We start from the raw sequence: 25,746 nt of genomic DNA, 5'->3' as shown, positions 1-25,746 counted from the left end.
AACATCAGCCATTCAGGTCTTTTTGAAGGACCTCCAGAACTTTCGTCTCATCAATGTTGTCCAGAGCATCCAGCTTTTCCTCATCTACTTTGTTCCCCGGGGAATAGGTTGGCAGGTTGATCGTTACTTCCGCCCCATATTGTTCGTTATACCTTTCCTCGGTAATAAATGGAGCAGGCAAATCCTGAGGGGCTTCTTGTCGAACATACAAAGTCGGGAACTCCAGAATGGTCTGGTTGCGGAGAACGTCAACCAATTTCAACTCCGGCGCAACAGGAATCAGACATTTCACTTTTGAAATTGTGTTTGGCTTGAAAAGATAAAACTTGAGATTATGTGACGAATGCGGAGTTTCAGTGCGTTGTGGATTCTGCCGTGTCGGACCATGAGTCGTGTCGGTGGCCTTCTGATCAGTAACGAGTCCGTGCACAGGTGATTCGGATTCTCCTTTTGCATGCCCAGTACATGGGGTTCCCGCGTTGACCGCTCCGGCGGTGACAGGGTGAGTAGATTGATCGGCAGGCTGAGGGGCTGAGACGGACGTTGTTTCAGCGTCACTTCGCTTGCGTTTCTTGCGGTTGACGGCGTGTTTTCCAAATGCAGCCAGAAAGGCTTCCTCAACGGTCCTCGACTCGAGCACGTTGCAAACTCTCTTGTCGCCGTCGTAGCATAGCCATTCCGTCGTCCACATGATGCACTTTCCGTGGCCCGCCCAATGTGACTTGTTTTGTTTGCTTCTCGACAGCCCTTGAGGAGCCTTGATCAAACATATTCCCCTCTCTTCGAGCTCGACATCAAACTTGCGTCTGGCCTCTTGCCCCTTTCGTACGACACCACTGGGCACCAGATCGATGCCCTTGCTCTGCGCAAGTTCGTCCGCGCGTGCCAGGGATCTTTCGACAGAAGTGATGAAGTTGAAGTCTTGATCGACAGAGGCTGGTGTGGCCAGATCAGCTCGCTTCCGGTAGGCAGTAGGGTCTCGAACGCCTGAGCACTGAGCCCAGGTCTTGTGGCGCTTGACGCATGGCAGGGAGCATGTGTGGACGCCACATCGAGGACAAGTGTATTTGATGGGATTGACGTGGCTGTCCAAGATGCAGGATTCAGTCGTGGTCCAGAAGTAGCAGTAGATTCAAGCTTACCAGATAGCACAGAGATCGGTCAACAACACGTCACTTCCTGTTTCCTGCATAGCATCGTCAAAACTAACAAGGCATAGCACTGCAGAAGCATGTAGATGTGTAAGTTATTGACGGAATTCAACAAGATGGTGCAGGATTCCTTCGTCTTCTTTTTTCTTATCGATAACGAAGGTGACACTCCACACCGGGAAGAAACTCGACGTCACTGTGCAGCCTCGTTCAAGAGTCGCACCCATGAAATACAGGGTGACAGGCAACGAGGATAACCAAAAGCTCCTGTCAACACAGCAATAGCTTTGAGTGAACCATGCGGTGATGAAAGCAGAGACTGTAGGTTACATAAGACGCACACATTGGACGATGCAGTTTGAATTAGATATGCTACTTGCCGGCGAGCCGGTTCCTGGTAAGCGGACTTCCACCTAGTATGAGCAATCGCTCGTATGACCCGAATGCTGGGGAAGATATAGGGCGGAATTGTCTGCTGCGGTAGTCGTGTAGGTCGAAATAGCTGCTGTTGAATTCCTGTAACCATACAATAATAACGACCAGCCATTTTACGATTCATTCCCAGAAGAGCTGGGGAGCTTCATCACTTTTTCCACCCAGCAAGTCATATTAGCATCAGTTTTTGAACCAAACATACCAGACTCCAACTACATTGTCTGTTAATGGGCTCCTGGAATCATCACAAGACCTCCGGGCCTTTCAAAGCACACCCCCATCAGGTTCAGTCTCGACTCGACTTTGATCCTCCCTAACAGAACGAGCCGTGGATGATGGAAGCCTACCTACCCTGGGATTGGTTCCCTTGGCTTCAGCAAAGTTCATTGAGGCCAAGTGCTGGGCCTGGAGACCGACGATATCTTGCACATGTGAGAAAAGTGGGATTGAGTTGGCCGAGACTGCTGACAGGGTAAGAGGCGGCAGCAGCAACTTCAAGCGGATAGAGCGAAGTGCCCCTCTGGTTCTCATTCTTTTCTCCATGTGAGTGGGTGTTGTAGTCACCTGGACTATCTAACGGCACAGAGAACTCAAAGGTAGATCGCACGTGGGATTCGATGAGCTGGAGTGGCGATTCATTGGGTAACGCAACAACCGACATGAATTGCCTTTACCACTCCCTTGCAGCGGGATCGGACAAAGAGCATATCCTGGTAAATCTAGATGATGTGCTGTGGCTTCTGGCGTGCGAGGACACGTACCGAGTATTGCTCCAGTTGATGGCATCCCAAAAGCTCGATTGGATGCACTCCCTGCGGCAACCCCGCGGACTCCTCTGCATGGAGCAGCAGTCGTTCTGGGAGCTGAGATCAGCCCCTGAGGCGTGCAGCGTTTACTTCTGGAAGCATTACCAGGCAACCAGGAAACCTTAATCCGCGGTAACGGACCAACAGGAGCATGTTTTGCATGCTAGACGGAATTGTAAATGCAGCTGATGGCTTGGATAATCAGCCTTGACGTGAAACACATCCGAACACGGTCTGGAATTGCAAACCAGACGGCAATCTTCTCCTAGTCATCTCCTTGCTGCATGGCGCGTGTAACTCTTTGTGTTGTTGGCGCGCGGACTCCATGATTCATTACTGCTGGCAAGATGCGGACTGGAGTAGCAAAAACCTTGAGTGAAGCATAGACCAATTGCGTGCTTGTTCTTGACATAAAGAGCATGTGGTCAGTAGCGAGGACGCGCAAGGCGTGACATTGATTTTGGTCAATTGTTCGTATTCGTCCTTGTGCGCGGCGAATTCCCACCAAATGGGTTGAAAAGAATACTCCGTGCCCAGATGTCGCGACACGCCTGGAACTCAACCTAGTTTTCGGACAAAGCAACAGAACCTGTACCTCGTAGAGTGCGGAGAGCTAGGACGGGTGTCCAATGGTCTGTACGAGGTACTCGGTACCCACCAAAGGAAAGCCGAGAAGCTCAGGAAGGCAAGCCACGGTCAAGCAAGGGAGAGCAACCCAAAGAGAAGTTGAAACTCCCCACTCTTTCTGAAAGCCAACACAAGCACTTCGGGCCGCCGATGAGGAGGAGAAAGGAGGAGGCAATATTTCACCCCCAGAAAACCCAAAAAGCCTCAGCCAGGTGGTGATGGAAGTGGCCAAAAACAGCTTGCCACAGGATGGAGCTCCAGGCACACGTCCGTCACTTGGGCCATCAACCAAGTTTGCTGGCTTATCACACACAAGTGGACCAGGATTCTTTGGTTACAACCAAATTGAGGGCCGCTGGGCGAAAAGATCAAGCCAGGGTGCTGCAGGGCACCAGGGGTAGGCTCAACCCAAAACGGCCTCGTTCTTTGTGTGGCGGACAGCCCGACCTGAATGGTGTGTGTCTCTCAGCTCCTGGCTAGACCCAACTTGGGGGGCGATGGGATGGATAGCGTTTTTGGCTGTTGGAGGATTTGCGTCCAGGGAGACCCACGGGCACGGGTCAGGTACGAGGAGGCGGACTGGCGCGGGCGCAGGCGCAGGCACAGAGATTCGCCATTCGGATTCGTGTACCTGGATTGGGGAAACTTTGTGCTCAAGCTAGGGACAAGCAGAGGGAGTCCTATTGTACGTGTGAGTAGATGGTATTGACAGAGGATGGTACTCACCAGAAGTTCTCCATCCAAGTACGAGTCTTCGTATGTGTTGTGGTTGACCTGGAAGAGAAATGAGGCGTGAAGGTACCTCACCAAGAGCCTTCGCTGTGACGGTACCTACAAGGACAGAGGGGGCACTTGGGGGCACCCATTCTCGGTTATGCTGCTCCACGGCCCAGAGTAGTTTCTGACCCTTGCAAGCCTCATCTTGTTAGCTGCATATCCGGAGTCCACCACCTGCTAGTCCCAGCACTTGATGTGCCTCCGGCCGGCTTGGCCTGACACCTCTTGTTGCGCTTTCTCTCGCTTCCAATGCCAGATGGACTCCTGAAATCTATGGAGCTTCAATTGTGCCTCGTAACAAATCTCTCCTGGCACCTACGCCTGTTCCAGTACCCGTGGTGCTTTTCTATCCTCCCAACGGTCGGAGCCCGTTGATTTTTTCTTCCTTCCTTTACACCGCGGGGGTTGTACTTGTGCCACGTCTTTATCCCCTCCGTTTGTCGTCCTGAGGAGAGACAACGTTTGTTTTTCCTACGAGGATATATCCAGATACAACGCGTGCTCGGTGGTCTGGAGCTCCCTATCGGTTCTGGGCTGAGGTTCTGAAGGATTGATATCCTAGAACCTATACCACTGCAGACGCTGAGACCAATCTCCATCCCTACCACCCTCGAACCGACACCATGGGTCCCTCGCTCAGAGGTCATACCTCAATGACTTCAATGGCTGCTCGACCTCAGACCCGCGATACGAATCGCCCTGCTACTCGAGAACAGCAAGTTGACAATGCCATGGTTCCTAGCAGAACCTCGTCTCTCCACTCACGAATCACCCAGCCTCTCCCCTCGACACTGGCAAAGTCGAATAACCGGCCTACGCCAAAGACGTTGACCCATGCGTACATGGTCTGTGGAGTGGGAAGAGAACCATCGCAATGGGTCAAGGCACCACCTCCATCACATGGCAAGATCCAACATATGAAAGGAGCTGTGGGCCAGTTTTGGCTTCCGGAGATTTTGGGGAGCAGTCCCAGACTGGAGAGCGACAATGAGATTGCAAGAGCTTTACACAGCGCCATGAGGGTCTGTCGACATCACTTCCCACGCTGTGTCTGTTACCACTGACCACCGTATAGGCGTGCTTTCCGCACGACGTTGAGATCTGCACGGGCAGAAGCCAACCACACTGCGTTCACCACTCCTTCGTCCTCCAGCAGGACTCCCAGCACACTCTATACGGCATTGCCCTGCGGGTTTGGTCACGGGCTGACGAGAAACGTGCCGAAACCATTCGCGACCTGCGCCGCAAGACCGAGCCCGACTATAGAGACGTGGCAGACGAGACCTACTGGATTCCCTACTGCCTGAGTTTCCTCTCCAGGTATCCCCTGTACAACCTTTTGGGAGACTACCTGCGAGGAATGTGGATTCACTGGAACAAGGCCACCAATCTGTTTCATGCCGAGGAGGTGTCGAGAATCCTCAGCTTTCCTGCTCCACGACTAAACGACCTTGTACGGATCGATATGAAAGATTATGCACTTTGTTATCAATTCCCATCCTCACCTACTGGATTCCAGAACTTCAACATGTGGCCGCTCTTCTGCTGCTTGAGCATCCCCAATATCGTAGGCCTGATTGAAGCAGCAGTCTCGCCTACACGCCGCATCATCCTCACCAGCCACCACCCGGCGATGCTGACCATTGCAGCTGAGACCATCAGATTCTGTGTTCGAGTATACGAGTGGAGCGGTCTGTATGTGCCTGTTGTCCATGCTCGCAATGCCAGCGAGATGGTGCAAGAGCCGGGACCATACATCCTAGGTATCACCACCGAATGCCGATCACTCTTCCAACCTCCCAAGGATGCTCTCCTCGTCGACCTGGACCGGAATCTCGTCATCACTGATCATCCCCCAAATATCTTGACCGCTGGCCAACGTACCAAGATGATCAATCGCCTAACACAAGCTCTGAATAGCGACGTCGAGATTAGCGGCGTCCCCCAACATCTCAAGTCGGCGTATGGAGGTGGCAAGCTCATCCCCGCAGGACAGATCATTGTTCTGCGTGGTGAGGTTGAAAGCGTTCAAGATCCCTCATGGTGGAACCAAGACGCCGTGATGGCGGTCATGGACCACGTGTGCGAGAAGCTCGGCCGCAACACTGGTGTCAAAGCCATCTTCGGTGGGACCATGAAGAAACCCCTGATGACCAAGATCTCCATGAGGCACATGAATGAGATTGTTCGAGAACGCAATCAATATTCAAGAGACGCACTCGAAGCATGGCAGGACTTTATCAATCTCAAGGGCCGCATGGATACAGAGCTTGCCAAGGTTGCAAAGAGGAATAACTACCTCGAGCAAGAAGTGGAGACGTGGAAGCTGCAATTCCAGAAATTCCAAGCCTTTGTCGAGTCTCTCAACAAGGAGTTGGCTGAACTGCGTGTCAAGATTGAGTCTCACAAGCGTGAGAACCGCAGACTCACTGGTCTCATCGATCAACAGAAAGACGATGCTGCTCGTCTGGCTCTACGCTTGTCTGGCACTGAGAGACAGCGTGACAACGCCCTGGAGGCATTGGTGCTCCAGCAGGGCATTGCCGAAGATTTGGAGAAGGAGCGTGCTCGCAATCGCAAGGAGATTGCTGCCCTGCAACATACCAACCAGACCCTGCAGAGACAACGTGACGAAGCTCAGCGTGTTGTTCTACACCTTCGATCCCTGATCACCGGCCAAACCCACCACATGGAACACATTGTTCGTTCCATCGGATCTGCTTCCGAGTTGGCCGAGTACATCAACGAAGGGTACGAAGAGGAGGAAGAAGAGGAGGGAGAAGGAAACCCTGATGAAGAAGAGCAGGATGGAACTGCCGAGGATGGTGAAGGGCTTAAGCATGCCAGACTGACCGCACGACCATCAAGGTCTGGCTCCATCGACGGCCAAGACGTTACACCGCAAATGGAGAACAAGCTCCTGGCCGCCAGCAAGAGAGCTAGTAAACGCTATTCAGAGCTCAGCATGTCTGATGTGGCTGATCGTCATCTCCGCGACAAGACTGATGCTATTGCTGATATCATCCGCAACATCAGTGAGCAGTGTGCTGCTGCTGTCGAGGGACTTCAGCTCGCCAATGAAGCGGCTGATGTCGAGGAGGAAGAGCAGGCCGAGGCAGATGAGACCAACATGTCGACTTCGACGGGGCATGTTCGACAAGACAGTGAGAACTTGTCTCCGGTCGACCATGGTGCCAGCGATTCTCGCGCTGGCACGGGTCATTTGACTCCCCAGAGCGAACGAAGCTCGATTCCTCCCACACCGGACTTGGTGCACCAACGATCTAGTACTGCCTTGAGCATGGCAAGCACGGCGCCCACGAACTACACTGCTCGAGAGTCTCTCAACCACAACACTCGAGGTCCTGATTGCACGAAGATTGTTGAGGATGAAGATGCCGATCGAGCCCACGTGAATGTTGCCAGCGGCACTGGTAGCGTGAAAGGCGACTCGGTGTCGGAGGAAAACATCAAGGTGCCCCCCGGTCGAGGACCAGTTCTCAGCCGTGTGTTGGAAGCATGAAGTACCAGACTGAAGATTCGATATTTGCATACCCTGGATTTGGATTTGGATTTGCATTGAACTTGAGATGGCAAGGAGCTCTGGCGCAGCAAGTTTGTTGGGAGTCAAGCGGCAAGCACAATCTCGGTACCATTTTGGTGGTGGTGTCGAGGTTTTGATATTGTCGTCGTCACTGTCCGATGTTTGGATAATGTCTCCCACTTTGTTTCTTTGAAGGGTTAATCTGTTAATTTTGGCGCGGCTTTGCCTGCAGGAATTTGCTTTGTTGGATTTACCAGTTTTTTTCTTCTCCGAATTTTTCATGACAACCGAGACAGAACTGAGTTTGAATTGGCCAAGTCGAGAGGCCACGACACTTTGGAACCTTTTGATGGGCCTGGCCTGGCCTAGCAAGAAGACAGTATCAGTAGCTTTGTGATATGAGCCAGAAAATGGAAACCAGAACAATGTGTTTGGAGTATTGATCTACATTTTTCAGCATGTCATAACAGAACTTGAATGCAATGTTTTGAGCTGTCTATCCTGTCAACTATGTAGTAGTGTGCCACAGCATTGTAGCATTTATGTATAGCTGGGTCCTTGGTCTTTTGTATGAGAGATATCAATATGCCTTCCCGAATCATCAGGCAACTTGTCCCTACTCTTGCTCTTGCTCCCTCTCCAGCTCCTCCTGAACCCTCACCACGGCCTTCAACCCGCGATCTCTCCTCCGAATATCCTCTGCGCTGGGCATCCCGTACGCACTGGCGGTCTGCTCGACGACCACGTCCTTCCAACCACTGTCATCGTCATCGTGCATACTCACCTTTTCCGCATCGTCGCTCCAGACCGCATCGATCGCCTCGCCGATATTGTCGAGGAACCCGCGCATGCCCCGCGCGCCGCCGCCAAAGTTGTACATCTGGAACGGACCCGCGACGGCCCAGCGCGGGCCCAGGCTGGCGCGCACGATCTCGTCGAGGTCCCGCGCCGTGCACACGCCCGACGCGACCAGCTGGCACGCCTCGCGGAACAGGATGAACGATAGCCGGTTGGCCACGAAGCCGGGCGTTTCCTTGTGGATCGTGATGGGGCGGTGGATCGAGCCCAGGCTGCCGAAGTAGCTCTTCGCAAAGGCCGTCGCGGCTGGCGAGGTGTGTGGCGAGGGGACCAGTTCGAGCAGCGGCATCAGGTGTGGTGGGTTGAAGGGGTGGACGATCAGGAGGCGGGAGCGGGCTGAGGCGATTGTCTCGTTTGGGAGATCGCTGCCGAGGGTTGGATCGTCGCCGTTACCGGGTGCAGTGGTTGTGAGGTGCGCGAGTTGCTGACTCGCAGGAATCCCGCTCGTCGACGACCACAGGTGCGTCTGCGGGCTCACGCAGCGCAACACCTCGGACCACGTCCGCTGCTTGAAGGGGAGATGCTCGGGCCCCTGTTCCTGGACGATGGTCGCGTGCTGCACGGCGTCGCGCAGCGTGGAGCAGAACCTCAGTCGGCCCGACGCCGTGAGCTGCTCGATTGAGAGGCCACGAGACTCGGGAGAACCCGACGATTGCGATGTCGATGGCAGATACAAAGGCAAAATAGCCGCGACGTGCTCCTTCAGGTCCGGCCGCGGGTCAAACACCGACACCCGCGCGGCCGTGTAGGTCAAGTGCAGAGCCAGGAACGAGATGCCGATGGCGCCCACGCCAATGAGCGCAATGTGCTCGGATCCATGTGGTGGCGCCGACTCCGAGGGTTGTTGTTGTTGAGAGTCTGCCATGTTTGAGGTTGAAGAGAACAGGGATGTCGATGCCGAGGCTGAGGCGTCGAGGCGTAGCTGGTCAGTCTGTGTATAGCTGTGCAGGGAATAGAGAGAGGGGGGGAGGATCCAGACAGCTGTATACTTGTTGAATTCGTCTCGTGTCGGCTTGCCTAGTCTTGTCTTGTCTACGGTGAAGTTGAGTTGAGTTGAAATCCAAGGTTGGTGGAGAGTGGGGGACATGGACAAAGATATATAAACTCTACAATAGGTATACCTAGGTACATGTACATATCCTCACGAAATCATTCCAAAGCCTCCTTGACTTGCTTGATTCCTCGACTCTGAACTTGATCAATTTCTCACCCTCCAAATATCTATACCTGTACCGAGTCCATCTATACAAAACTATCGTGTGTATATAGTCGCAGGCAATATTTCACCTGATTCGGGAGGGGGACGAAACGTGACGAGACGTCCAAACACCATCCGTCGATTGCGGCATACACGAGAAAAGGAGACAAAGGGAGAAAGATATCGTTTCATGCAAGTGACTACTAGGTAGTCCTACTCGTACAGCTCGACTTTGGCCTGTCACTGGCATCGACAAAACTATGCATCGTGATACATGTGGCCTTCATGTGCTCCATCCTCAGGGCCCAGAGTAACTCGACTACCGCCATCTCTTCTTCGGATTCAGTGGAAAATGAAAATGTTCCCACCTCGATCCACACTGACCACGCACCCGTACGGTTTCCTCAGCATCACCACATCAGTGATGGAGTCCAAGTGTGTCCGAAGCAATTGCTGCTGTGCCGCGCTGATGATTGTGTTACGAGGAGGTTTGATTGCTTGGGGCGTCGAAGGTCCAGATGCAGCGCTGGCACCAGAGTTTCGGTGCACAGTCGGTGTGCCAGGCTGACTGCCTGTAGCATTTGGCCCAGGAGTACTCGACCTTTTCGTAGGACTGGAAGCTATATAGGTCGTACCGTCTCTGGAAGCCCGTGCATAAGCCGCTGTCTTCCTCGGCGACTGCCCCGACGTGGTGGCTTCCTCACTGGCGTGGGCCTTTTCCTGGACGAGGGCGATCTGCGCCCCTGCACTCAAGCTCAACGGATGAGACACTTCGTATCTGTAATTAGACTTGATGCTCCCAGCCGACGCATAGCTATCCTCGCTCGCATCATGCAATTGCGGTCCCGATACAATGAAGCTGTTCTCCGGTCGACCAATATCCCAGTACCGCAAGGCTCGATCAACACCACCAGTCAGGAGGATCGAGTGCTTGTTGGGACTATCGGGGTTCGAGCTTTGAGTGTAGTCGGTGAAGATGTACATGGCAAGAATCGGAAAGGTTGAAGCCGACCCTGCACTGGGCGATGGACTTGTTCTCTTCACCGGTGACCCATCCGACACCTCGTTATGGTTCGAGGAGGCATGGAACTCCGGTCCGATCAGGCTGCCGTCCACAGAAACCTCCTTGGCAAACCGTGAGAGAATCTTTTCGCTGCTCTCCTCGTCTGGAGACCAAGCTTCATACGGTCGAGTCTGCCCACTCCTGGGACTGAATGTACTCGGTCGCAAAACTTCTCGGCAGACCATCTTTTCAACGTCCCACGCACTGACCTCTCCGCCAGCGCTTACCATAACCCATCTACCATGGCCTTTCGCTGGATGGATCAGGAGCCGGTCGATTCGAGAGTCGGTTTGAATCCCGAAACTCCGCAAATGCAACTTGAACCGCAAGTCCCACAAGTCCAAAATTCCGTGGCTCGTTCCCAAGAGCAGCCAGTGATGTTTCCTGTCGACACAGAAGGTGGTTGGTGTGCCGTGATGGACCGGGTTATTCATGCTGTGGAGGATCTCCATATTCTTCATGTCAAGCACAAGAATGCGACATCTGTTGGTTGCTGCTAGCAAGAGAGACTGCGAGGTGGGCGTGCGATAGTGATGAAGCCACACGGCGTATTCCGTCACCAATCCTGCAGCACTCCCGTCGGGACCACTGACATCGTTCACAGCTCGGTTAGATGGTATCAGGTAGTCCCGCACAAGGCTCGGTCTCCCATACCGTGATGTCTCACCCCCCTCGACACTCCGATAGTCGACTCGTACAGCATGAATGCTTCCGTCGTCAGCGCCGCTGAGAAAGGTGTGCGTCTCCTCGATGAAGCAGAGACTCTTGATCTTGACTCCCTCGGCGCGTCGGTGTGTGTACCGTGAACGGGCCGTCACATTCTTTTCCAACCTGATCGTGTCCCAGATCTTGCAGGTGCCATCGTCTGATGCCGTCACGAAAAACGCGTGGTCAGGTGCCGCGCACACTCGATTGATGGCAGCCGAGTGCTCCGAAAACTGGGTCAGCAATTGACCCGAAGGGCGCCATGGCTCGCTGCGAAACTTCTCTTCCTGCTGCGCGGCTTTTCCGCTGCTCGGTTGTAACACGTCCGTAGCTCTTCGAATGGGTGTTCTGGTGTCTGCGGGTGGTCGATTCCCGCCAAAGTCCATCTGATCTATAGGGAAGTTCTCCAAAAAGTGATTGTCCAGCAGTCGTAGTACATTGGCATCATTCCCTTGATATGAATGATTAGGCTCATAGAGCGGCGTCCTCGCCCCACTCCCGCGCGGTGAAACGGATCTGGACTTTGCCGCCACACTGGCCGTCACTGACAATGCTGAGGGGCCTGCCGTGCTGCGCCGATGAAGTTGTCCGTCAACCTCGACCTTGCCAAATGCGTTCTCGGAAATGGTCGAAATCTCTGCGTCCGCTTTGGCAGAGTCGGTCCTATTCATCAGGTTTAATCCGCTGTTTCGATGTCGGAGTTCGAGAGAGGCGTTCCGGCGTAGAGACAGCCCATCGCCATTGATCGAAGTGTTGCCATTTGTAATGCTTGGTCTGGAGGATATACTCGCTCTTTCCACAGCTATTGTGGGCGTGCCGTTAGATCTCGTTTCTGACGGTTTGCGAATTCGGATATCCATGGGTTGGGTAGAGGGGGTTGCCGCTCCGCTAGACTGCTCTGCAGACGAGATCCGTCTCGACATATGATCGTCGATGCTGGTTGATGCGTCCAGAAGAGCATCTGCCAAACTGTGTCTCTCATCCATTCGTGATCTTTTCTGTGCCCTCCGAGGTCCACTCGTGTTCTCCCTGATGGGCTGACGCGAATCAAAGAAGACATTCTGCGGAGTAACATCGATCTGATTTAGAGCAATGATGTTATTCAACATCCGATACCTCTCGTCTGTATCCTCCACTGGTTTGTGTTTGGAGATTTTCAATATGTACTCTCGAAGCGCAAGAAGCTTGATCTCATCATCCGCTGTCATTCCCAGATTTCGTAGGCTCTCCAGAGAGATTTGATCATCTTTATCTTTTTGTGAGGGAGGTATCCGGGTCAACAGTCGTTTTGTGAGTGCTGCCGGATTTTGCGGCGTGGTGGGATCGGACAAGGTCAATCCACCATCTCGACTTGCAGCTGTCCAGAATAAGCTGTTTCCTTTCCTCGCTGCCCAGTTGGTAGCCGAATCAAACACGATCTTTGGCAGCGGTCGCTTCAGGTTGTCCAATATCCGCTCTTCTGTCAAAGCGGAGATCGGCCCCTTCAGGAATGGCTGTATGAGCGGGAGAACAATGCAGTACTGGTCTGCTGCTGAGATGTACTTGGCAGACAGGACGATGAACTGGATCGCGCTCTCCCGTACCCAGATGCTGGGATGAACCGTGAACCTTGCTGCCATGCCGACAAGTTCCCAAGTCGTACTTTTCTGCAATAGACCTAATGCAGCCATCCGTGCTAAGGATCGGAAGACTTTCTCCACGACAAAGTTCTCAGAGTCAGTTAAAGACCCAACCATGACCGGCAGTATGAACTTTTCTAAGCTCGTGGCTCCAATATAGGAGGCGATTCCAACAAGAGCTTCGAAAAAAGAACACCTCAATATCCAATCCTTATCGTTGAGATATGTGTTAAGGTGTGTCAGTATCACATCACTGGACTGTTGGCTGCCGAAGAAGACGCACAATCGGGATATTGAGCCCAGCAATGCTCTCCTGACAGATGCTTCCGGGTCTGTTATCAAGGCAACAGTCGACTCTTCAAAATGAGGCACGATTTCGCGCCGGCCATAATCGTAGAGAGCGTTGTACGACTGTTGGGGAGCCAGCTCATCTTCTCGCAATGCAGACAGTCGTCCGTCGGCCCGGATGGCGTGGACCATGTCCAGGACTCTTTCGGCGGATAATGCCAACGAAGCCAGGCATGACGCATACGCCGAGCGCACAAGAATGCTGGGCTCCCCTGAAGGGCCAAATCCGAAATGCTTAAGGCGCGGCAGGATATATTCCGGAAAGATGTACGCATTGATGGGCGAGACGACCTCAATCATCTCGAATATGGAGGTCATTGCATAAATTGCTGCTGCCCTGACCACGTCTGATTGATCAGCGACCAAGCCAACAATGTATGGTAGTATTCGATCCAGCTTCGCCTCATCCGGAAGTCGTTCAGCAAAAGCAACCAGGAGGTCACATGCTTTGAGTCGTGCTGATGCCTTTGCCGTATTCCTCAAGCTGGACTCGACCAAGGTCAGGAAGAGGAGGCTACCGTCGTAAAGGCTAGGGTCTGCGTCAGGCGTTTTGACCTTGTTGCTTGACTTCATCGTCAAAGGCGAACGCGAAGACAGTTTCGTGGAGCTTGGCCCATAGCCAAGAAAGAAAGAGATCTTGTCAAAGTCATAATACACTCGTTCTATCTTCTCGTCGAATTCGCCTAGGCTCCCTAGATTCAGCTCCACCGGTTTCAGAGCAGTGGCTGGCCTGGTAAGATCGAGCATATACTGGTGTAGAAAGCTGTAAAAGTACTCTGGAAAGATCCTGGATCGGTAGAAGGAGAGATGCTGTTCTGCATTGTAGCGCTTTTCCGGATCTAATTCAATCATGTTGAGGATCATTGCTCGCACCTCAGGGTCTTCGATCTTGTTGAGATGGGTATGCTCGGGGCTATAATCCCCTGATCGATACTTGAAAAGCTGACTCAGAGAGAAGATGGGACCTTCTAAAAAGATTTCGGCAATGACACACCCAACGCTGAAAATGTCCATGGCCCAAGTCAGTTCTCCAGGGGTGTCTTCCAGATTGACCGAAGTGAATCTTTCCGGAGCAATGTAACACGTCCGTCGCGATGAAGTGTCAAAGTAGAACGAGAAGTCGGCCGGATTGTCTTCTGGCAGATTCACGGGCTTGAAGGAGGAGGAGAAGTCGGTGAGATAAAGCCAGTTCCAAGAGGTGACGAGAATGTTTTCTGTCTTGATATCGCCATGGTATACGTTGTGCGCATGGCAATCACGAACCGCACATAGCAGCTGGAAGGCCAGCCATTTCTTCTCAATATCCTCCAAGAAAGGCCGGGTGCTCATCCGATCGTAGACCGAGCTGAACATGTACTGACGGACGAGGAACCCACCACTAGGAACCTCGATGATTCGCTGATAGCCCAGGGCATTGGGGATGTCGGCCAAGATTTTCCTCTCTTCTGTAAGTTGGCGAATGTACTCGTGGACTTGGAAAGACGAATACGGTTTCATGACAGCCTTCACGAACACAAAGCCTCGCTGACTCCTCGCACGCACGCTTTTCATGAAACGGGCAGAAGCCAGGGTCTTCTCATGCACCAGGTCCGCAAGCTCAGGGACATCAATGCTGGCGGATGCCGCGGAGAGGGTGGTCATGGAGTAGCCTTGCCCCATATTGAAAGAGTGGCAGTCGAGATACCTAGCAGTGGTTACTCTGTGGATGGGTTAAGCGTGAAGACGCTCCAGGAGCAGGTCCAAGTGTCGGACTAAGGGGTGATTAAAGATGTTTCGGCAACCATGATGTCGTGCCGTATTCAAATACTAGATCTATCTGTCCTGGAGGGCGCGGGCGCGCCCAGATGTCTGGTTGATGCCTGATATGCCACTGTGTCGGGATGACCATGAGTTGATGGTGGTACAGACAGCCAAGGAATACCGTAAATGTGATTGTCTCGGTGAAGGACAGGAGTTCGAACAGGACGGGATCGGATGTGAGGCTAATCGACTTGATGTTTGGTCTTCTGTTGGTGGAAAAGGAACTGAGTTGTGTGCTCCATACAGCCCGTGTTGGTCATGGTTTGAGTGAACGGGCCCTTGCAGGCACTTGATCATTTGCGTGGCTAGTTAGTCACATGATTGGGTCTCTTGCCTGCGCACGCCTGCGTTTCCCGCTGCTTTCTGCCTCTCTCTGCCTCTACTACTCCGTGCTACACCTGCGACTCCTCCCCCCGCCCGTCCCCCCTTGGTGCCCACTAGAAGCACATCAGAGCCACCGGAACCACCCACGTCTTTGGCTTGATTAAACTTCACCAATGCCGCATGTGCGTGGCATGAACAAGCACCACCCCCTGTAACACCCGGCACCAACCCGCTCGCCAGCTGGCTCCTACTTGTGGGTTTCGTCATATCACACGAGCATTTGTTTCTGCCAGCTGCCAGAAGATGCCCAACGATACTACCACTCTTCAGGCAGTGTGCGTTTGATGTCCGATCAGATCAGGGATTTTGTTGTGTTGTCCACCGCCGCCTCTTTTTTCGACAAAGCAGTTGCCGTCTCCTTCTCGGTCAACTTCTCTTCATCTCACCGCAGACAGACGTCATCACTCCCACCGTCATTGAATCTCCAGAATATGAGCGGAGCTCCTGTCCTGAGACTGTGACATTCGTTCCCTTCTTTCGCAACCCGACACTACGCAACTGGTTTGTGACCGGTGAAGATGCGGGCAGCAGTGCTTGGGGGATCAACGCAGAGATCGACGAGTCGATAGGGCCAGGTCCGGCATCAAGATGTCCGAACATGGCAGCAATGAGTCGAGACGGTCCTCCTCACAGACGTCCAATCAGTCGGCCGAATTCAAGAAACCCAAGACCCTCCGGGGTGCCCCCAAGCGTCATGGCTCGAAACACTCCTCTAAATCTTTCGAAGAGGACGACCCTTCTCTGACCTCGTTCCCCTCGTTTTCTCCAGAGGCAGAAACAAAATCGGCAAGCGTTGCTCAAGAGGCGGTCCCCAAACACATACGTACGATATCACAGAAGGCAAGGGATAGGAAGGCCACTCTGGCAGGCTTAACAAGCGCATCCCCTTCGCTCAATAGACAAAATGCTCTGTTTGACGATTCCCCGCGATCATCTTTGGAGATCCCCGGTTCTTTGCATCTGGCTAGCGACGAGCACATAGAAAGACTCATTGCCAGGACTGGTGCTGTCAAACTGGTCCGTCAGTATGCCTCCGATCTTGCTCAAAGAGATGCGGAGATTTCTGCTCTACGAATTCGAGCAGATCACAGGGAAAGAGAACTGAAGAAGATCCTGCGCGAGGCCAATGTCCCTACGGCAGAGGTAGAGAAAAGATTGCTCAGATTGGAACAGGGAGAAAGTGACTCGAATGTCCATTCTGGCTCCGTGGATCGGACAGCTGCGTTGCTGGACGGGATGATGAGCGAAGCCATGGCGGATGGCATTGTGGTCAACAGTCCTTTGGACACTGATTTCCCGGCTGGTCATGTCTCAGATACTCGAAGCCCTCCATCAGCATCACACGCGGACTTGGAGATGAATCGCAGTAGGGCTGGTTCCATGGCATCGAGTCTAGCCAAGGCAAGCCGAACCCCCAGCAGGGCCAACAGCAGTGTGAGCGACAGTAGCCAGGATATGGAAGCCACGTTACGACCCCGGGTACCAAGCTCAACTACCTCCAAGTTGTCTGGTCTGCAGAGTATATTCCAGCCTCCCTCGCAGTCTTCGAGCTACTTCATTGGCGGCAAAAGCGTCAAGAAGCCCAAGGCCAGCGATGAAGCCAGCGTGCGCTCTAGTCAGTCTACTCGATCCTTTGCCTCGTGGACACAAATTTTTGGTGGAAAGTCCCAACCTGGTCGATCTAGGGCATCGTCACTGGGACAGCAGAATGTACCTGGGGAGGTAGAGCCGGCTGCACCGAAACCACGCATGAACCCGCCTCTGGTTGCCACCAAATCGTCTGCCTCACTCCCAACAACTGGGACGGTCAAAAGCCGCCCCCCAGCAAAGCGCGTACCTACTGCCACGCGACTGTCCGCCAGTCCAAATCATGTGCGGAAGGGGTCAAACGCAAGCAGCCTTCCTCCAACTGTCGAACTCGATTCGATGATTGAAAGTTCTCAGCTACCTCCCACCATGACAACACAGAATGTGGACAACACCGGGCTATTGACGGACCGCTTCGGCTTCATCTACGACCAGAAACGGCGGAAAAGGCAAAGCCTTCCGGTTCGAGCACACCGACGAAACAGGCTGAGCGGTGCCGAAACCATTGCTAGTTTTAGAGCTGGCGAACATGCACAAGCTGATGAACTCTCAGCCGAAAGACCCATCACGCCCGTCTCAGTGGATGATGAGGCACCTAAAAAGTCGTGGCAAGAGTACCTTAAAGTGCCCGCGGCGCTGTCTTCGGGAAGGCCTAAGGAATTACTTTCACATACGCCGTCTGCTGGAGCTGTTGTCACTGTCAGTTCAGTGGACGCCGCAGGCACCACAACGCCACCGCGTCGAAGCCGGGAGGCCTCCATTTCGGTCTCTGCTGCTTCACAAAAGGCACTTCCAACAACCAGTGTGGTGATGGAACCGCAGCCCTCAACCGTGACGGCGATCTCTGCCGACTTTACACCGGATTCCGAGTCCGACTCTGTGGGCGACTCCGGCCCAGCGAAGTTACTTTTGGAGCAACTAACAGAACTGCACGACGCACTTCAAGCTGAAAGAGCTGTCCGGTGGAACGACTTTCTACGTCGAGTCAGAGCGGAAAGGGCAAACAACGCCGACCGCGCTAGCAACAGCAACACGCCTGAAGCAGACCTTCTCAGCGGCGAACTTATAGGGATAGCAACCCTTGGGCGCTCCACAAAGACGAAGGCAAAGTACATGCACTTCAAATCACTGGTTCTGGCTGGGATACCCGTTTCTCTCCGGCCCAAGATTTGGGCCGAGTGTTCTGGGGCAAGTGCTTTGAGAATTCCGGGCTACTATGAAGACCTCGTTGCCCGATCACAAGACGGCACTGACATCGACCCTGACATTGCAAGCCAAATCAAGGCGGACGTTCACCGGACACTCACCGACAATGTGTTCTTCCGTCAAGGGCCTGGCGTCCAGAGGTTGGAGGAGTTGCTGAGGGCCTATTCCTTGCACAATCCACGCATTGGGTACTGTCAAGGTATGAATCTCATCACAGCGTCTTTGCTGCTCATTTGTGCGACGGCAGAAGATTGCTTTTGGCTTCTCGTTGCCATTATTGATGTCATTCTCCCGAGTCAATATTTCAGCTCGACCCTGCTTGTGGCTCGGGCTGATCAGGTGGTTCTTCGGCAGTATGTTGCGGAAGTTCTGCCAAAGCTCAGCGCGAAATTGGATGAGTTGGGTGTTGAGTTGGAGGCGTGCACGTTTCATTGGTTCTTGTCGTTGTATACGGGCGTCTTGACGGGCGGCGAGGCCTTGTATCGCGTTTGGGATGTCATGTGAGTTTTGTCTGCCACTCGATTCGGAACGTTGTGCTGGAATGCTCTACTAATCGCGCATTTTCTCCGCCACAGTCTGTGCCTCAACAGTTCCGACGCTCCTCCACAAGCCTTGAACCAACCCAAGACCGCGCTCTCTGTGGAGATGCCATCCCTCGGTCTGACAAGTGGCCCATCTACACCTGTGACGCCATTGCACCCTCAAACCGAACCTAACTCCACCGCAGACGACTCCTCGGATGAGCATGATGGGACATCGTCGCCGTTCCTCTTTCAATTGGCCCTCGCTTTGCTGAAGCTCAATGAAAACGCCATCCTCGCACTCGACTCCGCGGCGCAGGTGTATACGTATATCAACCACAACATGACGAACCACGCCATCAGCATTGATGCCCTGGTACAAGCAAGTGAGGCGTTGAGGACGAGAATAGTAAGAAAGGAAATGTTGGAGAGGAGGAAGCAAGCGATCAAAGAGTTGGGACCGTGAGTGGCAAACACGACCAGCACTTAAGGTCAAAAAGAAGACGAAAGAAGTATACAATCACCAGGAGGAATTTCTCGAAATTCTCGATCAAGATACAACAGTTGGGATGAAGGAGTGGCTGGTCTTGGGCTGGAACTTGAACTTGGAGTCTTATCAGGATAACGACTTCGATTCCAGCGACGTTGACCATCTCCTGGATTCTGCATCGTTAAAGGACATGAAGAAAGAGGAAAGAATGATCAGAAGGTGTGTGTGTCTGGGCGCCGGTGACACAACAACCGGCAGGCCCAAGTGATCAGATGCGCACACAAGGAGGGAAATGGAGTTGAAAAAGAGGCAACGACTTTTCTTTTGTTGTCAGCTGTTTGTTGCTTTTGTCTACCAGGCACGTTTATCGTTTGCTATATATGCATCTTTACATGATACCCCCGGGCGACCATGCGAGAAAAAAGCGAGTATGGAAACAGAGCAAGCTGGATAGGAGAATGCAAACTGGAATAAATGGGAAAAAAGTTTTAGATTATGAAGTCGATATATTGAACAATGCATTCTCGGCTGGATTGTTGGAGTCTTGTCTGTTCGTTTATTCATCTTTCCATTCTTTATTTTCATCCATGGCCTGGTGTTTTCATCGTAGCTCGTATCTATTCCCCAGCTCTCTCTCTCTCTCTACCTGGTACGAAGTCTACGGTGGATATCAGCTACGTATACCAGGTCCTTGTACAGGGTATGCGTGCACCTCACAATCCACAATACCTGGAGCAATCAATGTTCATGAGGTCTAAGGTCTAAGGTCTGAGCGAAAAGGGTCATTCATATACATACTCCCATGACTCATAACTGGTTGCTTACCTACCTAGATACCCAGGTAGGTTAAGAAGGCGATGCTGTCTGTATCCAAGGACAGTTACCGACCTAGGTATGGTATGGTGTGGTGTGGTGTCGTATGGTATGGTATGTATGCCACATGCGTGCCCAATCTCCAATCTCTCATCTCCCATTCCATTCGACTCGCTGTGCTTTGTGGGATAATGAATGAATGTGCCTCTGGCTCTGCTTCGCGATACCCTCTCTGTCTGCCATGATCTCTTCTGCTGGTGCTTCTTTCAATCCCACCCATTTCCTGCTCTGAAAATACTCAATCCTTTTTTTGGGGGGGTTTTTCTGTTTCGATTTCTTTTTTCGTCTGTGCTTGTTGCTCGTCAAAGGAGAGGAGTGTAGAATTCGTCAACTCATCTCGCCAATGTCAGACCAGACCGGGTCGTTGTATTCACCCCCAACCGAGAAGTGCAGAGATCGTTGAGCTGCCAAATCAGCTCGTGAACTCGTGAACTCGTGAAACACTCCGTGCTCGATCCTGGATCACACGATGGATGACAAACTCGCGGCACTACTGAAACACTCCGCGAGGACGCATGAAACCCGTAGGCTCCCTCAAAATGGTCGAGGGGGCAGCCGATGGGTCAGGTCGACATTGTCGGCGTCGGCGTCGTCTTGGCCGTCGTTCTCGTCCTCCACCAAGATGAACTCGTTCTGTCCCTGCTCTTTGACCTCGCCAAACAACTCGAGCAACTGCTGGATCGTGGCTCGTTTCCCCATGCTGTCCGGCCCGATGGCACTCGTGACCTCGACGTCCTTGCGTTCCTGCATGCGAATCAGATCCTCGTCGATGGAACCCTTGACCACGAAGCGGAGCACGTCGACACGGTTTTCCTGCCCGATCCGAAACGCGCGGCAGTACGCTTGGGCTTCGACCGACGAGTTGAACCACAGATCCAGAATGATGACCTTGCTCGCCATGCTCAGGTTCAGACCCACCCCGCCGGCCTTCAAGGAGCAGATCATGATGAAGATGTTGGGATCGTGCTGGAATTTGTCGATCGCCCGTGCTCGCGCGTCAAGGGACATTTTGCCGTTGAAGAGCACATGGCCCCATCCCTCGGCCGAGCAGACCTTGCTGAAAATCTTCCCGAGCCCCAGGAATTGGGTGTAGACGAGCACCTTTTGTCCCTCGTCCTGCTTCTTCCAGTTGAGGATGGCCGCCTTCGCCGCCAACAGTTTGGCAGACGGGAGGAGATCGCCACCCGCTTCCAGCCAGTCCAGGTCTTCCTCCTCGTCCTCGCTGTTTTCATCCGAGGTGTTACTACCATGGCGGAAACCAGCACTTCTCGCCCCCCCTTTGGCCTTTTGCGTCAGCTTGGCTAGCTGTCTCTTCTTCTTTTCCACCTTGGCCGCCATCTCCCGATTGTTGAAACCGAGCTCTTTCAGGCCGCTACAGGCGGACCACTCTTCGAAAAACGTCTGGCATTCGAGGCACGCCATCTTCTCTTCCCCTCTCTTTGTCCGCTCTTCGTCCATGGCCGTCATGCATTCTTGGCAGTACACGTGGAAGCATGAAGTACAGACCGGTTCGTCGGGAGGTTGGCGACATTTGGCACAGATTGACCGAAGATGCACTTCCGTCCAGGTCTCGGATGTGGCCAACGCCCGAAGGAACTTTCGGAACTGGAAGGAAAGTCCGTAGTCGGAACCCGTGGCAAGGTTTCCATCGTCTTCGACATCTGGCGTCACATTAGCCCCTTCGAGCTCCCTGGTCTGGAATGTCTTGAGCGTGTTTTCGTTGTCAACGAGCATCCTTCTCAGAGCTCGCATCATGTTCACCGCAACGTTGTCTCGAGAGGCCGACACTTCTTTGGCCGCCAACCTCCACAGAGTCTCGATGTCTGCCGCCACGAACAATCGCTTCAACAGGTCTTGACACAGCATGATGTGCGAACAGAGCATTCGGAGACGCATCAACATGCCCAGAATGTTGCCATAATTGCTGTTGAGGTTCCCGGATGTCGAGTACGTGTTGATTCGCTGGATATATCTCGACTTGACAATGTTGTAGATATTCCTCTCCACGGCGTTAAATTCGACCAAGACGGTGTTGTGCGTGATACCAGGCAGTTTGACGATGGGAGCATTGAACAGCGTGTCCACGTGGGTCCTCCTCAACATGATACCCCTCAAGTAATTGTGAAGCCTGCCCAGATTCACTGGGTCTTTATTGATCCGATTGTTGCAGAAGTTGTGGCAAAAGGTCGCGTAGTCCCCCGTATGAGGAACCCTGAGGAAAGAGAAGTACGGAAAGAGCTCTTCGATGTAGTTCAGGATCGGGGTCCCTGTGATGCACCATCGATAGATTCCCGTGAGAGCACGCACGGCAATCGAGGTCTTGGACGTATGGTTCTTGATGTGATGGGCTTCATCGAGGACGATGCGGTGGAACTTGATCCGATGAAGTGGCCCGACATTGTTGAGGAAGTAGTCCTTCCACCACTTGTTCTTTTGCTCATCGGACGCCAAATTCTTGGGCGGCTCTGCCAGAGGATAGCTCTTCTGGACCTCGCCATAGGTTGTCAGAATCACATCGTACGCCGTCAAGTCCGCGACGATATTGTTGCTTTGAAGACGAGAACCGGAGTGGAAACGGAGAATTCGACCCATGGCGTTCCCCTTTACGTGCTTGTCCATTTCCTGCATCCATTGATTGAGCAGGGTAGGCGGTGCAATGATCAACGTGGTTTTGATAGCACTTCCCTCATCCGCTTTGCCATCCAGGATGTTCGCACTGCCCAGGTTAGTAACGATCAAACGCTTGCGATATTCGACTCACATCATCTGTATTGTTTTGCCAAACCCCATTTCATCGCAGACTAGCCCACCCTTCGGTTTTGCTTCTCCGGTCTCCCGTTCTCGCATGAAGGCAGCGCCGAGCAGTTGGTGGTTGTAGAGCGAAGACTCCATGCCTCGAAGCTTCCACCCGCCGTGGTTGTCTGATCTCACGGCGCCACGCCCTTTAAATTTCTTGGTGGCCTCCAAGACAGCTGCTCGATCCGAATTGGCAGAGCCACGCTCAGCCGACGGGATGCTCGCAATGAGTTCTTTCAGTGCCGTGGCTTTGTTGGACGACGTGAAGGTCGGCATGTCCGGTCTCGAAGCGTTGGCTTGGGCAGCGCCCACGATGTTGGTCTGTCCAAGGCTTTGGAGATTGCTCAGGTTCGGCCGTCGAGGCCGACCTCTCTTCTTGTAGGACTTTGGGACGTCGCCGTTCTGGTTCGTGGCCCGTTTCTTCCTTGGCTGACGATCTTCTGTGAAAGCCGCTGCCTTTCTCTTTGGCTTTCGACCCTCGCCGAAGCCGGCATCAATGCCAGCAGAGATAGCATCTTGTAGCTCCTTCTTGGAGAGTCGGTTGCGAGTTTTTGGCGCTGCTCCCTCCTTTGGTGGAGGACCTGGTCGGGTAGGAATCTCTGGAACGAATAGCGAATCTGCCTCCTCATAACCTGCAGGGAGGTCATCTCGCGTGAGAGTATTGTTTACTACAAGCTTCCTTCTTGCAATGTCCCGGAGCCGTCTGTGTTCAGCAACCTTCTCTGTAGCGAATAGAATGTCGTCTGCTTTAGTATTTGTCTTTGCGGCCACCTTTTTCTCATACTCTGCCTTGCGCAGGGCAAAATACGCACCTGCTTGTGCATCTTCAGCGGCGGGGTCCTTGTCGATGACGGCGTTCCAATCCATCTCGTCGCCGTTTTCTTCAATAGGGTTGTTTGATGGCCCTGCAAAGTCCCAAGCGGACTCATCAATCGCGTCGTCACCGTCCTCAATATCAATAAGGTTGGTCTTATTCTGGTTGTACTGCTGAAGAGCTTCGAGGCCGTGCATCTCCGAGTCTTCTTCCGGAGGGAAGGGAGGCTCTGACGGTCCTCCCAAATCCACCTGTTCTGGATGATTGCTAGTATTGTACTCGTCGAAAGACTCGGGGCGTGCCATCTGGGTAGCATCAGGGTGTGGCGCATTTGAACCATCATCTGCGGCCTTGACAAGATCGACGTCAGTGTGTCCGTCCTCGAGCTCGCTCTCAGCTAGTCCCTGCTTCCCACTGTGTATTTTGTCATCTGCATCACCATCGTGACGCGACCCAGCATCTTCTGCCATCGTGTCGTGGTTCTCGATCGGGGTTTGAGCAACTGGCGTATCCTTCTGCCCATCACTAGGCTCAATTGGCATGATTGGTCTAGAATTGGAGTTGGGCTTATCCGGCTTGAAATCTTCCTCGTCATCATTCGACTCATGGCCCGTGGTAACATTTTGTTCGTAGTCCAACTCAGCAAGCTCAGATTCAGTCGTGGTGCTAGTGGAGGTCGCGATGGGGTTATCGTCGAACCCATTGTCGTGGTTCGTCGAGGTATTGAAGTCGACGGGAAACGTCTTATTTGCTTCCTCGGCCGGCTCAGCTTTGACGGTTGGGTTCTCTGGTAACACTAGCTGGCACTCGGATACTGAGTCGCTATCTGAGTCATCTGAGATGGCGATGACATCCTTGTCTGGGGCGACAGAGGAGCCGGGCGACCGAGCCATGGTGATCCACGACGATCGTGGGTGTACGAAGCAGGCCGAGCTTCCACAGTACCAGATCTTCTGCCGAAACACCAAGTACAGAACGAAACGCCAAAACGATTCAGATCAAAGATTGGAAGGAGGAAAAGAATGATAGAGATGGAAGATGTTAAGAAGGTAGAAGTAAGAGATCAAAAAGCCTTGCGCTGGAGACGATGTCATAGGCAGTACTAGTAACCATGCCAGGTTTACTGAGCAGCCCTCATTCCAGAGTGAAGCATTGGTGAGAACGCACAGCGACCACGAAATGGATGGGGTTTAGAGACCACGAAGAGCAATGGAGTAATGAGAAACAAACCTGGAGGTGGTCATGGAACGAAGAGAGAAGTGAGGTAATGTGTTCCTCAGGCGGTAGCCTTGGGCAAGAAAGGTGACAGCCATGCGAGGTTGAGAAGAAGAACAAAGGAGTTTGAGCACTGAGGATTTGCCATTGAATTGGACGTCGAGCGCTCGTTGTAGCCATGGTATTCCAATGAGATAGTTGGATCAGGCGCACCTCCTGAGCCTGCCTGTAGCACAGGATCCAGCTCTTCAGGTGTGCGCCATGCCCTTCATCTTGCTCTCCTCCTCCTAGTGTGAGGAACGGGAGACATAGAGGTTCTTGAGCTTTGTGCACAGGACACAGTCTGTAGGAGAGAGAGGAGGCATCGTCGTTGAGCTGCATCGTTTGATAGTCGCGGCAGACGTAGCAGCATAGCACTCAGTGTCCAAGGCATTAGAACACAAGCATTTGGGGGCCAAGAGAACTGGTATCCGGCGTGTACCTAGGTACGAGGTAATAATAATATGATGTATCTCCTTGTATGCAGTTTGGACGAGAGTGAGTCGGATGGAAGATTTCGGGACGGACGATGTCGGTTTAGCGGATTACCCGATGTGGTTAGCTTCCGGCTGGTTTCCGGCTCTTCACCGTAAGTTGGAGAATGATGCCGTCACGCCGCTTTGTTCCCCCTTCGTCGCCCACTCTCCAAATCCCTAAAGAACAGACAGGCACAGGACAGGTTCAACTCACTCCTTACATCCTAGTAAGCTTCTACAACAGCAAAGCACTGTGCTGCCTTGCTGTCCCTGACCCCTTCCACACCGTCCCCGAGCACGGTCGTCCTCTGCGATTCACAACATGTCTCGATGTCTGTGTCTACGCCGTCGTCCTCTCGCCCTTTCTCCGAACCCGATCTTGCGCGTCCACTCAATATCCCGTGCTCCAATTCA

At 53.0% G+C, this 25,746-nt stretch overlaps 6 protein-coding genes across 6 annotated transcripts; 2 read left to right on the top strand and 4 right to left on the bottom strand.

The window, feature by feature from the left end:
• Positions 1-4: 4 nt before the first annotated feature.
• AYO20_00013 (hypothetical protein) lies at positions 5-1,192 on the bottom strand (the record flags this gene model as incomplete). Its single annotated transcript, XM_022638324.1, has 2 exons — positions 5-1,085; positions 1,143-1,192. 2 exons carry the CDS (start codon positions 1,190-1,192, stop codon positions 5-7), a joined length of 1,131 nt encoding a protein of 376 aa, XP_022505289.1.
• A 3,227-nt stretch (positions 1,193-4,419) lies between these two features.
• On the top strand, positions 4,420-7,319 carry AYO20_00012 (hypothetical protein; the record flags this gene model as incomplete). The annotated part of the gene is made up of 2 exons (XM_022638323.1): positions 4,420-4,818; positions 4,872-7,319. The coding sequence occupies 2 exons, from the start codon at positions 4,420-4,422 to the stop codon at positions 7,317-7,319; spliced, it is 2,847 nt and encodes a 948-aa protein (XP_022505288.1).
• Positions 7,320-7,956: 637 nt separating this feature from the next.
• Positions 7,957-9,063, bottom strand: AYO20_00011 (hypothetical protein; the record flags this gene model as incomplete). Its single annotated transcript, XM_022638322.1, has 1 exon — positions 7,957-9,063. The coding sequence occupies one exon, from the start codon at positions 9,061-9,063 to the stop codon at positions 7,957-7,959; it is 1,107 nt and encodes a 368-aa protein (XP_022505287.1).
• Positions 9,064-9,654: 591 nt separating this feature from the next.
• On the bottom strand, positions 9,655-14,790 carry AYO20_00010 (hypothetical protein; the record flags this gene model as incomplete). Its single annotated transcript, XM_022638321.1, has 2 exons — positions 9,655-9,727; positions 9,788-14,790. The coding sequence occupies 2 exons, from the start codon at positions 14,788-14,790 to the stop codon at positions 9,655-9,657; spliced, it is 5,076 nt and encodes a 1,691-aa protein (XP_022505286.1).
• A 1,113-nt stretch (positions 14,791-15,903) lies between these two features.
• AYO20_00009 (hypothetical protein) lies at positions 15,904-19,387 on the top strand (the record flags this gene model as incomplete). The annotated part of the gene is made up of 3 exons (XM_022638320.1): positions 15,904-18,608; positions 18,699-19,038; positions 19,121-19,387. 3 exons carry the CDS (start codon positions 15,904-15,906, stop codon positions 19,385-19,387), a joined length of 3,312 nt encoding a protein of 1,103 aa, XP_022505285.1.
• A 1,139-nt stretch (positions 19,388-20,526) lies between these two features.
• AYO20_00008 (hypothetical protein) lies at positions 20,527-24,495 on the bottom strand (the record flags this gene model as incomplete). The annotated part of the gene is made up of 2 exons (XM_022638319.1): positions 20,527-22,708; positions 22,754-24,495. The coding sequence occupies 2 exons, from the start codon at positions 24,493-24,495 to the stop codon at positions 20,527-20,529; spliced, it is 3,924 nt and encodes a 1,307-aa protein (XP_022505284.1).
• Positions 24,496-25,746: the final 1,251 nt, after the last annotated feature.

The sequence above is a fragment of the Fonsecaea nubica genome (assembly GCF_001646965.1).
Source record: "Fonsecaea nubica strain CBS 269.64 chromosome Unknown Scaff1, whole genome shotgun sequence".
Taxonomy (NCBI): Eukaryota; Fungi; Ascomycota; class Eurotiomycetes; order Chaetothyriales; family Herpotrichiellaceae; genus Fonsecaea; species Fonsecaea nubica.
This window is presented reverse-complemented; position numbering and strand designations above follow the sequence as displayed.